This window comes from Cynocephalus volans, chromosome 9, assembly GCF_027409185.1.
Source record: "Cynocephalus volans isolate mCynVol1 chromosome 9, mCynVol1.pri, whole genome shotgun sequence".
Classification (NCBI taxonomy): domain Eukaryota; kingdom Metazoa; phylum Chordata; class Mammalia; order Dermoptera; family Cynocephalidae; genus Cynocephalus; species Cynocephalus volans.
The window spans coordinates 151,464,581-151,477,853 of record NC_084468.1 but is presented as its reverse complement, the minus strand read 5'-3'; the positions used below and the strand labels follow the sequence as shown (position 1 = coordinate 151,477,853).

The 13,273-nt window shown below is 46.9% G+C and overlaps 1 protein-coding gene across 2 annotated transcripts in view; it reads left to right on the top strand.

The window, feature by feature from the left end:
• Positions 1 to 13,003, top strand: part of FKBP9 (FKBP prolyl isomerase 9) — a 40,316-nt gene extending 27,313 nt beyond the window's left edge. For both annotated transcript variants that reach the window (XM_063108370.1, XM_063108371.1), the window contains 4 exons: positions 3,011 to 3,197; positions 7,508 to 7,653; positions 9,043 to 9,206; positions 11,476 to 13,003. In XM_063108370.1, the coding sequence (XP_062964440.1) occupies positions 3,011 to 3,197; positions 7,508 to 7,653; positions 9,043 to 9,206; positions 11,476 to 11,652 (674 nt within the window). In that variant the 3' untranslated portion in view covers positions 11,653 to 13,003. The remainder of the gene's footprint in view (positions 1 to 3,010; positions 3,198 to 7,507; positions 7,654 to 9,042; positions 9,207 to 11,475) is intronic.
• Positions 13,004 to 13,273: the final 270 nt, after the last annotated feature.

Here is a 13,273-nt window from a genome sequence, read left to right as displayed (position 1 = left end):
ATACATATCACATTTCTACCATTTTAACCATTCTTAAGTGTACAAATCAGTGGCATTAAATGTTTTCACCATGTTGTCTAACCATCACTACCATGTAGACCCCGAACTCTTTCATCATCTCCAGCACAGACTCTGAACCATCACACGATAACTCCTCACCCCCCCTCCTACCAGCCCCTGGAGACCCCCATTCTACTTTCTGTCTCTACAAATTTTCCTATTCTAGGTACCTCATTAAGGTGGAATCATAATATTTGTCCTTCTGTATCTGGCTTACTTTACTGTTGAGCTGAAAAGAAACTGAGGCCAAATACATGTAGTGAGGATTTGTTGAGCCAATATGGCGATTGCAACTGGGGAGACACATAGTCAGGTCACTCTGAGAAATGTGTTCCCAAGAGGGGCAGTAGAGCTTAGCATTTTATAATCACAAGAAGGGGAAGGATCAAAGGAAGAGAGAGAGAGGACAGCCCCACCTAATCACTTCAGATTTTTTGTTGCTTCTGCATGACCGATAGATTTGGGATTGTTACTAGGTTACATCCTACATGCAGGGATCTAGGGTAAGGGCCACAAAAAGCATTCTAGGTTATTTTACTGCTTTCTGGTGCCATCCTTTCTGCTTCTAAGTGAAAATGGTCTTATGATACCATTTTCCAGGACAGGTGGATGTGACTACTGACTTATCCCAGATCTCCCAAGGCCTATAATTTAGATGACCTGGTCAGAGCAGATATTTTTGGTTATCATTACTTAGCATGTTTTCAAGGTCCATCAATATTTTAGCATATATCAAAATTTCACTTTTTTTTTTTGGCTAATAAATTCTATTCCTTTTCATGGCTGAAAATTTCATTCCTTTTTTTATGGCTGAATACTACATTTTGTTTATCCATTCATCTGTCGATGGACACTTTGGTTGTTTTCACCTTTTGGCTATTGTGAATAATGCTGCTATGAATGTTGGTGTACAAATATCTGTTCAAATCTCTGTTTTCAGTTCTTTGGGATATATATCTAGGAGAGAGATTATGTTTGTTTGTTTGTTTTTGGCAGCTGGCCGGTACAGGCATCGAACCCTGGATGTTGGTGTTATCAGCACCACGCTCAAACCAAGTGAGCTAACTGGCCAGCCAAAGATTTTTTAATTTAATTTTTTATTGAGATACAATTCACATACTGTAAAATTAATCATTTTAAAGTTTACAATTTAGTGGGTTTTAGTATATTCACAAGGTAGTGCCACTATTACCACTGTCTAATTCCAGAACATTTTCATGACTCCAAAAAGTAACCCCATACCCATTAGCAGTCACTTTGCTTCCCTGTTCCCCATTGACAGCCCCCACCCACCCTCAGCTTGGCAACTACTAATCTATTTTCTGTCTCTATGGATTTTCTTATTCTGGACATTCCATATCAGTGGACTCCTACAGTAATTGGCCTTTTGTGTCTGGCTTCTTTCACTTACCATTATATTTTCAAAGTTTGTTCCCAGGTGATTTTAATGGGTTGCCAAGGTTGAGAAACCACGGATATGGCTCTGCAGCCACTCCCTGCTGTTCGTGTGTGTTAGTTTCCGGCACAGAGCTGCCCTTGTCCCTGACTCTGAGCAACCATACAGCTGATGGCAGGCTGCGATTCCCGGTTCCTATGGGAAAGAGCCTGCACCTCATTCCCACTCACACCAGCAACTCTCTGCCACGAGTGAACATCAAACACCTGTGTTCTGCTATAAAGCACAGACTTTTCAAATTCTTACCTTTAACTTTGGGCCCTAAAGTTTGTGCCTCAGTTTTCTCATCTGTAAATTGGGAATATCGGATTTTAATGATAATTAAATGAATTGATAAAGCACTGTGTGTGTGTGTGTGTGTGTGTGTGTGTGTGTGTGTGTGTGTGTGTGTGTGTGTGTGTGTGTGTGTGTGTGTGTGTGTGTGTGTGTGTGTGTGTTAGAGAAAGGGGAGAGACCAACCGAGAAACACAAAGAAAAGTACGTGGCAGGGATGCAAGGCAGGGAGGGGCTGTTGGTGTTCATGTATCTCTATTTGAGTTCTGTGTATAGATAGCTGTGTTGTTTTCTTGAACAAGTTCTATCACATCTGAGTTGGTTTTCTTATATGTAAAATGCAAATTATAATGCTATACATCTTTGATTCTAAGTAACATGATTTAAAAGTTTTTTACATTTAAACTTTTCTGAAATGACCGGGGTGGGGGAGGTGCTATACAACTGATGCATATATTTAAGGTGTCCCCTCACCCCCCGAGAAGCTGTTGTTAAATTCATGAAGTGTCTGCTAATCCTGGATTTATGTTAATGTCTACCCCATAAGGTTACTGCAGGGATTTCGTGAGAGAATACATGTGAAAAATACTTTTGTAAACTGGAAAACATGATTCAGTTGTGAGATACTGTTTTCAAAAGTGGAAATAATGGAAAAGAAAAGTTTATTACTGATTTTGTGTAGAACAAATAGGACATGTTGTCAAAGTACTTAGTGCCCTTAGGTGTACTCTTATGAGGGTGTGTATGGGCCAGTTGTGGTGAGATATTTTTTTCCTCCATGAAGTTCATGTTAGTTTTGTTTTGCTTGAGCAGTGGTAGGGCACTGGAGTGGTTTTCACTCTACAGCTGATTTTTCCTATCCCACCTCTTACTTCTAGTGAATGAGAGGCAAGCCTTAACTTGTCTGGACTTGAGTTTCTTCATCTGTGATCAGCTAAGCCATACATCTTTCAGACTCAGAGATCCCCGGAGGCAATAGCCCATCACCAAATTTCAGTCCAAACTGCTCATAACTGGCTGGTGACTGTGGACAAATCTGTGCCTGTTTCCCCATCTGTAAAATGAGGTTCAGCTTTATTCTCCTAGTGTTCCCTGGGATTTCATATCTGGGTCCTATGTTCCTCACTGGAGGGCTGTGAGGACATGCCTGGTGACAGCAGGGAGGCACATGTGCTGCAGCGGGGAGGGTTCATTCATTAATTCCCTGCCTCTGTCCTTTAGGGAATATCCCTGGCTCAGCTGTGCTGGTGTTTGACATCCATGTGATTGACTTCCACAACCCTGCAGACTCCATCAGCATCACCTCCCACTACAAGCCCCCTGACTGCTCAGTGCTGAGTAAGAAGGGGGATTACCTCAAGTATCACTACAATGCCTCACTTCTGGACGGGACCCTGCTGGACTCCACGTAAGAGCAACCAGGAGTGGTGTGGGAGTGAGCCTGGAGGGTGACAGCCCCATCGTTCTCTTCTCATCAGATACTGGTTGAGAGCTTCCATCTCCATGCCTTCCCCTCTGCACAACTCAAGCCTGCATCGCTGCTCAGGTGTATTATTCTAAGAGTTTCCTATTAATGGTCTCGCCCTGCTCCAGACCATTTCTTACCTTATGAAATTGTCTTTCTGAAAGGCAGATCTTAACATAGAACTGCTGTCTTTAAAAACTTACCCACACATAAAGGCCAAACTCTGGAGTCTGGGACATGCGGCTCTGTTTGTCAGCTCCATTCCCCCTCACCAGCCTCTTCTGCTGTGGCCCATCCCCACCTTCCAGGATGGCCTCGTGCAGTGGTGCAGGTTGTGCACTGCTTGCTCCCTTATTTCCGCCCATCTTCTGCCCTGGCTTACATATCCTCCTTTTTCTCAAAATCTTTTCTTAATTTCTAGGAAGAATCAACTGCTCCTGCTTCTGTAGTCTTATAACAGTTTACGTATTACCTGTCTTTTAGTTAGTTATTTTTGTTTCCGTCTCTGTTGCTGATCTGAATACCTTAGGGACATCAAATGTGTTTATTAATATTTTTATTCTTTGAATTTAGCTTAGAGCATAGCACAAAAGGAGAATTTTATAAATGTTAGTTGATTGAGATGAATCTGAAAAATATATTAAATGGGAATCAACAATATAAACTAGTATCATGCATCTCAAAGGTGCTTTGCTTATGTATTTGAATCTTCAGATTTATCCGTAAGTTGATGCAATATTCTCTTCTTTGGGAGAGAAACATTTTCAAGCCTTTCTTTCTATTTCCATATAAGTACATCCATTTTTGTACTGAGCCTGACTTAGATTCCTAAGTTTGGTTTTGGGGGGAAAAAAGGGCTTCATTCATATAAGTATGTGCTGCTACAATTATTCTAGATATGGAGGACCCTCTCTCCCTCCCACCTGTCCCTCTGTCTTCCAGTTTCGGGTGACAGTGTGTGGCTGTAGAGAGCCAGGCAGAGAGAGAGAGACCCCTAGGGAGAAACTCTTCCGAGCATTCCTTCTGGGGTATGAGATCCTGTATGCTAATACATCTAACATATTTCATCAAATCTAAAATGTGTTGTTAGAAATATTATTTTATGTATCTTTAAGAAATTTAACATGCTGCCAAAAAATGAGATGCCGTCAATCACAAAATGTATCCTAATTACAGAAAGGCTAAAATGTGAAAAAGTATGATTTTCAGAATCAGTGAAATATATACCTGGCTTCCGGGGCCCAGATTTATGTGGACCTGGCTTACAACCACCCTCTTGCAAAGAAATCCCAAGTGCTGGTCATTGGAAGCATGCAGAGGGCACAGGGAAAGAGGGAGGCTCGTAGTTGTTTGGGGACCAAGTGAGTGCAGGCGTGTGCAAATGGCCTGGGAGGTCAGCAGCAGCGTCCCTCCCGTTGCTAACGCTCCCCGTTGCTAACGCTCGTGTTCCTGCCGGGCGCGCCTGAGGCCGGGAAGAGGGACGTGGGGGTGGGAAGTGAGCAGGAGACCCCGCTCTGGGTGGGGTCAGCACGTGCGTGCCCTGAGCTCCGGGACCTGCCCGCCGCCTTCTGACGCATGTTGGGTGGAGCCACGCGGTGCAGGCTCCGCTCTTGGCAGAAGCTCGGCTCCCTGCGCTCGGGCGCCTCGTGTGCCGTGGAGAGTTGCCTGACGAGCGTGGCCGGGCGTCCTTGCTGGTCTCTGGGGTGGCGGGCGCTTGAGTCCCGCAGGCTCAGCAGACAGTGAGGCCGCCGGGGGCACCTGCGGGGCAGGGCCCGGGGAGCGGGGGCCGCGGCGGGGACAGGTGGCAGCTGCAGCGCGGAGGGTGGGAGGGATGGGAGAAAAGCTGGCAGGAAAAATAAAAATAAATGGCCCAAGGAAAAAGAAGACCCATGAAAACAAGTCGACTGGAGGATTTTCTTAATCGTGTGTGTGTGTGTGTGTGTGTGTGTGTGTGTGTGTGTGTGTGTGTGTGTGTGTGTGTGTGTGTGTGTGTGTGTGTGTGTGTGTGTGTGTGTGTGTGTGTGTGTGTGTGTGTGTGTGTGTGTTTAAGCTGGCCTCGCGGAGGAAGAACATTCACTGCTTAATATCCGAGTTCTCGAATATTCTGTGAGACCGAGCCACAGGATTCCCGCCGGGTGGTGCTTGGAGAAAGGCCGTGTGAGGGCAGCTCTGTCCCCGCAGCCGGGGCCGAGGATCTTGGGCGGGAATCGGCTTTGTTTCCGTTTCCTCCTGATACCGGGGGCAGGGTCTGGGGAGGTCTGATAGGTGACCTCCAACCATCCAGGCCCTACCAAGTTCTTGACTCCGCCACAGGAAAGAATTCAGGAGCAGAGTCACAGTAAAAATGGAAACAGGTTTAACGCAAGGAATAAGAAATACCGACTTCCCAGGGAACGTGCGGCCTAGCTCCAGAGACTGAAGGGCAGCCACACCAAGTTTAATGCACAAGTAAGAAATGCACAATGTGCAAGGTGCAGACTGGTTCCAGAGCACGCATCAGCCTGCCGAAGGCAAGCCTAACACAAGAAGTAGGAAATACACACCGCAAAGGCGAAGTGCAGGCTGGTCCAGAGACACTGAGCAACAGCTCCTGTCCATACACAGTCATGCTGTCTAATGGATATTCCACTAAGGGGGTGGTTCCACTTACGTAATGCAGCTTTGCACATGCTCCGTTGGCCTCTTTGAAGCATGCTCATTGGTCAAATCCCATCATATGCACCAAATACACTTAGAATATTCTAGGTGCCCTCTAGTGCCTCCAGGGGAGGTCATTCAAAGGATAAACTCCTTTTTACTGAGCATGCTCGGCCACTGAGATTACATAAGTCTGCCTCCTGTGGTCTTGGTTTCCACATGCTGGTACTGAAAAATAGGTGCTACAGGCAGCAGCAGCCCAGGACTTAGAGGAGGGGCTTGAGTCCTAGGGGAGTGGCCCGAAACTGGACCCCAGGAGGACTGAGCACCTCCTATCTCACTCCCAGGTAGGACAATCAGAAATCTGGTTTTAGTTTGCTGGCCCTGGGAACCAGCTGGAGGAGTAAAAAAGGTGGCAGCCCTGTGCCCAGGGGAGTCTGGGAAGCCTGAGAAAAGGGTGTGGCCCAAATGGGCCATCCCAACCATGTTGTCACCACTTGGTGATGGGCATCAAGGGACATCAGGGGCTTGTCTCCCTTGGCATTGAAGAATATACCACTGTTTGTCTTTAGGAAGTGAGAGGAATGCCATAGATTTATTTTCAGTAGTGACTGAAGTGATGGGGCCACCTATTTTTAAACAAGTTTCCCCAGGGTCCATGGCCATCAAAGATAATCGAAATCTCAAGTTGTTTTTCTGAAGTCATAGACTGCTTCAGACACAAGCACTCTGTACCCTCATGGCCATCCGTTTTGAACCCTTTGTACTGGCTCTCCACTGTGCCAAGCATTTTATATTATTTGCTGTATAGAACATCCCTGTAAGAGAGCTAGTATCATCTCCATTTTATAAGTCAGGACACTGAGAGGTTACATTTCCCAGGGTCAAATTAAGTGGCAGAACCAGGATTCATGCTCAGAGCTTGCTGAATCTAAAACTCAGGGTCTTAACTACAATTCTGTGTAGCAAAATTTTTCAAGAACATGCCTCACTAGAACATTGACTAAAATGTAGAGAAAAGTTATGAGAGCGGTACAAAGGACTTTTTCCCCATGAACCACTGGAGAGTCGATTGCCACTGTGATGTCTCCTCAACCCTAATGCCTGACTACAGGCACAGTCTCGTACGTAACTCAGTTCATCCATTAAAATCAGGAAGTTAGCACTGATGCATTACCCCCTTTTAAAACCCAGAACGCTCTTTAGTTTTACCAAATATTCCCATAAGGTCCTTTATAGCAAAAGGGTCTCATTCCAATATGCTCCTCCACTCTGGAGCAGTTCTTCAGTCTTCCTTTGCTTTTCACGACCTTGGCATTTTTGAAGATGACAGGCCATTCATTTTGCAGAATGTGTCTCAATGTGGGTTTGTCTGGTGTTTCCCGTGATTAGATAGGGGTCGTATATTTTTGGCAGAGATATCCTAGAAGTGATGTGTTGTTCTCAAGAGAACACTCTCGGGAGGTTTTGGTGATGGGGAGCAATAATCAGCCACAATGTATATCGACAAAATAAAATTTTTAAAAAAATAAATAAAATAAAAAATTTAAAAAAAAAGAGAATCAAGTATCAGTGCGTCGATGACCTAACGCAGGGTTCTTCTGTTTCATTTTCAGATGGAATTTAGGCAAAACATATAATATTGTTTTGGGGTCTGGACAAGTCGTGCTGGGAATGGACATGGGTCTCCGAGAGATGTGTGTCGGGGAGAGACGGACAGTGGTCATCCCGCCCCACCTGGGCTACGGCGAGGCTGGTGTGGGTGAGCGAGCCACGGCATTCGAGGGTGTTGGGGGCGCGTTCACCATCTCAATTTTGTGCTTTTGGGGGTGCTGCAGTTAGAACTGCAATATGCTTCTTTTACTTAAAACCCAAAGATTTGTGGTTTTTCTATTGAAGTGTCTAGCATTTTTGTTTAAAGACCCCATAAATTCAGTGAGCCATGCTAATGCCCATTATCCTCCTGAGGAAGAATGAGTTTCAGCAAAATAAACCTTGGATCCTCAGACCCACGAGTGGAAGGTGTCCCTGGGGGAGCTCTGCAGGCAGGCTCTCTGGCGTCAGGCTGGGCATTTCCTTCTGTAGCTGTTCCTGGGACAGCTGGAGTGCTGTGGCCGTTGCTTTTCACTTCTCCTGAGCCTATAAGCTGTCCAGGAAAATTTCCTTTGGAAGAGATTAGTTTCAAGTTCTGGAAATACTGGCTTTACCCCATCCTCAAAGTGGTTCTGTTGTCCTTTATGATTTTGGCCAGAATGTGTCCTCCACGTGGAGGATTTGGGGAACCTTCTTTTCATCTGGACATGAAGGAGCTGGAAAGTGCTAACTTGTAAAAGTGGTAGGCACATTGGGTTGATTTCTTTTTCCTTTCACAACTTTTTAAATACTTGTAAAAGTCCTATCTGCTCCTCCTACCAATCCAGAAGAAACGCTTTAAAAAATATGTTGTGTATCTTTGAAGACTTTTCCTTTAATATATTATTATAAATAATTACAACATAACATATTGCACATAAAATATAATCTAGATAATATATAGTATAATAATTCTGAATACTATATATTACATTTGTATATTCACAGTTATATAACTTCTTTCCGGCTCATACTATCTATAGTGTTCCGGAATGTGTGTACAGTCATGTCTCAGATTGTCGTTGTTAGGCATAATGTTGTTATTCTTAAGGTTGTATCGTTAGATTCATTCAAAAGTTCTACCATTGTAGTCTCCACTAGCGGCTTTCAAACTTTTTTCACCAAGACACACAGTAAGAAATACTCGTATATCTTATCTCCCAATCTGTGCACATAAACATACAATGTACACGTACATACATTTAATTTTATATATGAGATTGAAACTCAATTTTCATGAAACAGTACCTATCCTTTTCTATGTGCAGTGTATTCTGACCTACTTTATTCTATTCTTCAATTTTAAAAAAAATGCTTCTCATTGCCCTGTAAACTGACTTCATGACTTATGATTGGGTCACCGCCTGCAGGTGGGAAAGCCACCAGCCTCTGCTGCACTTTCTTGCTTTCACAAGAAATGCCCGCCTGGGTGGGGCGGCTGAAGGCAGGGCGGGGAGGGCGGTTGCTTGGCCTTGGCCACTGCCCTGCAGGTAACAATGCCTCCTCCGTCTTGGGGCAGATGGGGAAGTGCCCGGCAGTGCTGTATTGGTGTTCGACATCGAGCTGCTGGAGCTAGTGGCCGGCCTGCCTGAGGGGTACATGTTCGTATGGAATGGCGAGGTGTCACCCAACCTCTTTGAGGAGATCGACAAGGACAGCAATGGAGACGTCCTCCTTGAAGAGGTAACTGGCCTTTGCAGGACGGCGAGGCAGAAGGAGCTTGGGGGCCCTGTGGGGCCCATTCTGAAAGTGAGGCCTTCTCAGAGTGCAGAGGACAGCTGCGCCACATTTCTCCTGACGGTGATGGCCGGCCCCCTCGTGTACTGAGTGCTTTTACGCACACACACTGAATGGAAGCTCACTGTTCCTCTCTGAGGAAAGTGAGCCCTGACAGGTGCAGGTCTGGATTGAGTTCTGGGTGACTGGGTGCCCACTGCACGCCTGCAGGGTGCTAAGTGTTTTCACGTATATTCTTTGCCTCAGCCCTCACAGCAGCCACGTAATCATCCCTATTTTTCAGAAGAAGAAATTGTGCACAGAGAAGGGAAATGACTTCCCCAGAGTCACACAGCTCCCCGGAGGTTTGAGCCAGGACCACATGCTCCTTCATGGAGCTGGGCCATAGAGTATCCTGCCAAGGCCCAGCCCTGGGAATTCCTGCTCCCTGCCTGGTCCACATCCGCTTATCCAAGCACATCCCTCCAGCCTTCTCCCCTGTCTCTCCTACGCCGTCAGCGTTTCCCCTGCCTCTGGGTCATCCTCGTTAGCATACAGACGTGGTATTAGTTCCCTTCTTTGGTGTGCCTTTCCGTCTCTTTCATTTCTTTGCTTCCTTTTCAGCAAAAACCTCAAAAGAGCTGTCCGTCCTCCCTGCCTCCGATCCCTCTCTTCCTGTCTATTCTAAATGCACGGCTGTCCGGCTTTTGTCCCTGTGCACCTCTGAGCCCGCTCTTGCCTTCCGCGTTGCTGAGTCCAGCAGTTGGTCCTCACACCCCTGCCACTTGGACACAGCTGACTCCTCTGCAGGACGCCGCTTCCCCCGCTCCCAGGACGCACACTTTCGTGGTGTTCCTTCTGCCTCCCTGGTTGCCCTTCCTCAGGCCTCTTCAAGTTGGAGCGTCTGGGGCCAACTCCTGAACTTTATTCTCTTCTCCTGTTTACGACCCTCCCTTAGCAGTCCCATCCTGTCCATGGCTTTACCGTCCATATCCTGATGATTTCCACCTTTGTAGCTCTAGGCCAGTCTTCTCTCCACTTCATACTCATCTAGACAGTTGCCTACCTGCCGTCTCCATTTATTGACAGCTGATAGCCTCACCCCCTATCCCTGAAGCCCGCTTCACCTAAAGCCTTCCCCATCACAGTCAATGGCAACTCTCTCCTTCCAGTCGCTCAGGCGAGAGCGCTCCGTAATCTGTTCCCTTGTAGGCCATGATAAACCCATCGGGACATCACTCCAGCTCTGCCTCCAGAACAAGTGCAGAGCCTGCCACTTCTCACCCTGCCCTGCACAGCCTCTTAGCCTGGCGGGGTCCCATCGCTGCAGTGGCCTAGGGGAATCTCCTCCTGCTTTCCCATTTCCCTATGGCAGCCAGGGGTGTCCTTCTCAGTCAGTCTTAGATGCTGCTTCTCAGACCTGCAAGGGTCCCATCCAAAGGCCTTCCAGTGGCCTGGAAAGCTGCGTCCTCCCCCACCCCAACTCCCACTTCTGTGCACACCCCAGGCACGCATCCAGCCCGGGCCTTTCACCCGCTGCCCTCTGTGCAGAACACGCGTTCCCAGATAACTGGCTCACTCCCTCACTCCCTGACTCCCTTCAAGCATCTGCACAGTTCTACCCCCATGGCAGTTGTACCCTGACTGCTAAATTTAATGCTTCAACCCGCCCTCCCTTCCTTAGCTCAATGTTTTCATTCTTTCTGGAGCACTTCACTTTGTAACTTAATATGTGATTTACTTATTTATTGGGTGTGTGTTTAATTATCTGTCTTTCCCAGTAGAAGGCAAGCATTATAAGGGCAGGATGTCTTTGTTTGTGTATTGATGTACACAGTGCAGGGGCCAGAACGGTGCTCAACATGTTTGTGGCCTCTCAGTGAGTTTCCACTGTATGAATGAGTTTGTGCATGCACACAACAGTGTTCTTAGAGGCCAGAGTGGTTAGGGATCAGCCTTTGGTGGGGAGCTAATTTGAGAGAAGGGATGGCTCTGATGGCTGCTATTCATTTGCCTCCTAGATTCTAAGGGCTCTTGGAGACATTTAGCCCAGGGGTTTTCACCTACATCTGGAGAAGAAAAATCCAAGTCACGTAGGCCCCAAGAAGATTTTATCTGTTTTGGTAGCTCAGACTCAAGGTGCAGCCCCATCACCCTTGGGCTGCCCTATTTCAGGCCCCTGGCTCTGCATTCTTGGCTGCTGTGTCTCATGGTCTATCCTGTCCCTTCTCTCCAGTTCTCAGAGTACATTCATGCCCAGGTGGCATCTGGCAAAGGGAAACTTGCTCCTGGTTTTGATGCTGAAATGATCGTGAAGAATATGTTCACCAACCAGGACCGGAACGGAGATGGGAAGGTTACGGCTGAGGAATTTAAACTCAAAGACCAGGAGGCCAAACACGATGAACTCTAAACCTGACACAAGCCAGTTGGTGCCAAGGACGGTGTGACACCAAGCCACCTGTGGTGGCAGGATGTGCAGTGAGCCTGCAGGGGTCTCTCAGAAGGTGCATCATTAGCAAGTAGTAGGTGGGTCACTGAGTACCTGGTGTGTGCATCGGGTGGGTTGTACGTGGTGAGAATTTTAGACTGACTGCCAGTGATAGTAAGCAGAATCGTTGCAAAGTGCCTTACCATGGGTCGTGCAAAGTATCGAAAAGGCAGCACTGCCAACCACTTGTAAGCCTTCTGGGGAGTTTTGTTGTTAAAGGAAAATAGTGTCACACCAAAGTTTTAACCATCCTGGAGAGAACAGAAGAAAAAGTGTCCAGGATAGCTACATAAATAGGGTTAATTTTTTTGTTAACTTGCTGATTTTAAAAATGTCCTCCAGACAGGCAGGATGGATGAAAGGCATGCCCCAGCAGGATTCCCAGAAAACAACCCTTGGCTCTGCTCTGCGATACCTGGCCCCTCCGTCCCTTACTACACACACACACACAACACACACACACACATGCACGCACAGTGCGATACCTGGCCCCTCCGTCCCCTACACACACACACACAGACACACACACACAGTGCTTTTCCAGTTTGTCACACCCCACCCGCTGTGGCCCTCCAATTGGCAGTATGCAACTTGGAGGCTTCCTGGACAGAAAAAAACAGCGTGCCAAACAAATGGCATCTTGGACCATGAATAGAGAATTTGATTTGCGTTTGCCATGTGATTGTTTAGCTCTTTCTTTTTTTTTTTTTTTTTTAAGTCTATTTTCTTCCATATAAGAATAGCTGCTCCTGCTCGTTTTTCATTTCTCTTTGCCTGCTTAGCTCTTTCTTACCCCTTCCCTCTGCCCGTAGAGCAGTCTCCTCCCCGCCCCAAAGCACGCTGATTAGACTGATGCACGCAGGGCTGGGGTCAGCCAGCATATTTCATTGGCCGGGAGAGATGTGTCATCCCAATAGAAGGGCTGCTGAGCATAGATAAGGAGGCATTTTTCTGCCACTCATTTGTGTCCCGGAGAGGTTGGTGCCTGAAGACTGGGGGCCTCTCTGCCGTAGGAAAGCAACGACAGTGTACCTGCTGGCTTGTTCCCACATTTCGCAGTAGCCACATTGCTGCCTATATCCCCTGTTCCCAAGTGGTAGTGGCACTTCCCTGAAGTAATCAATGATTTTCCTTTTGAAACTGCTTTATTTTACTAACTTAAACTATTTTGTACTGATGTAGCCCTGAGATAGTTCATGAAAATGCTGTGAACTTGTTCAGTGGAATAAATGTTGGAAAGCTGATCTTTTCTGATATAAAACATTGAATTATATGATCTGGTGTCGTGGCATTTTATTTGGGAGCTGAGAGGATCCCATGAGGATGCACCGTGCAGTCAGAATCCCTTTGATGAAAGCGGCAGGACCACACTGCGCTCACTGGAAGGGCAGAGAGCGCTGTGGGGCACATGGGGTACCAGTCAGGGTCCTGGCCGGACCTGGGACTCCTGAAGAGAAGCTGATGAAAGGACAGTTGACAGAGGTGCAGGTGGGGTTCAGGGAACCAGGAAGGATGCCGAGGTACCCTGCCAGCGGTGCTGGCT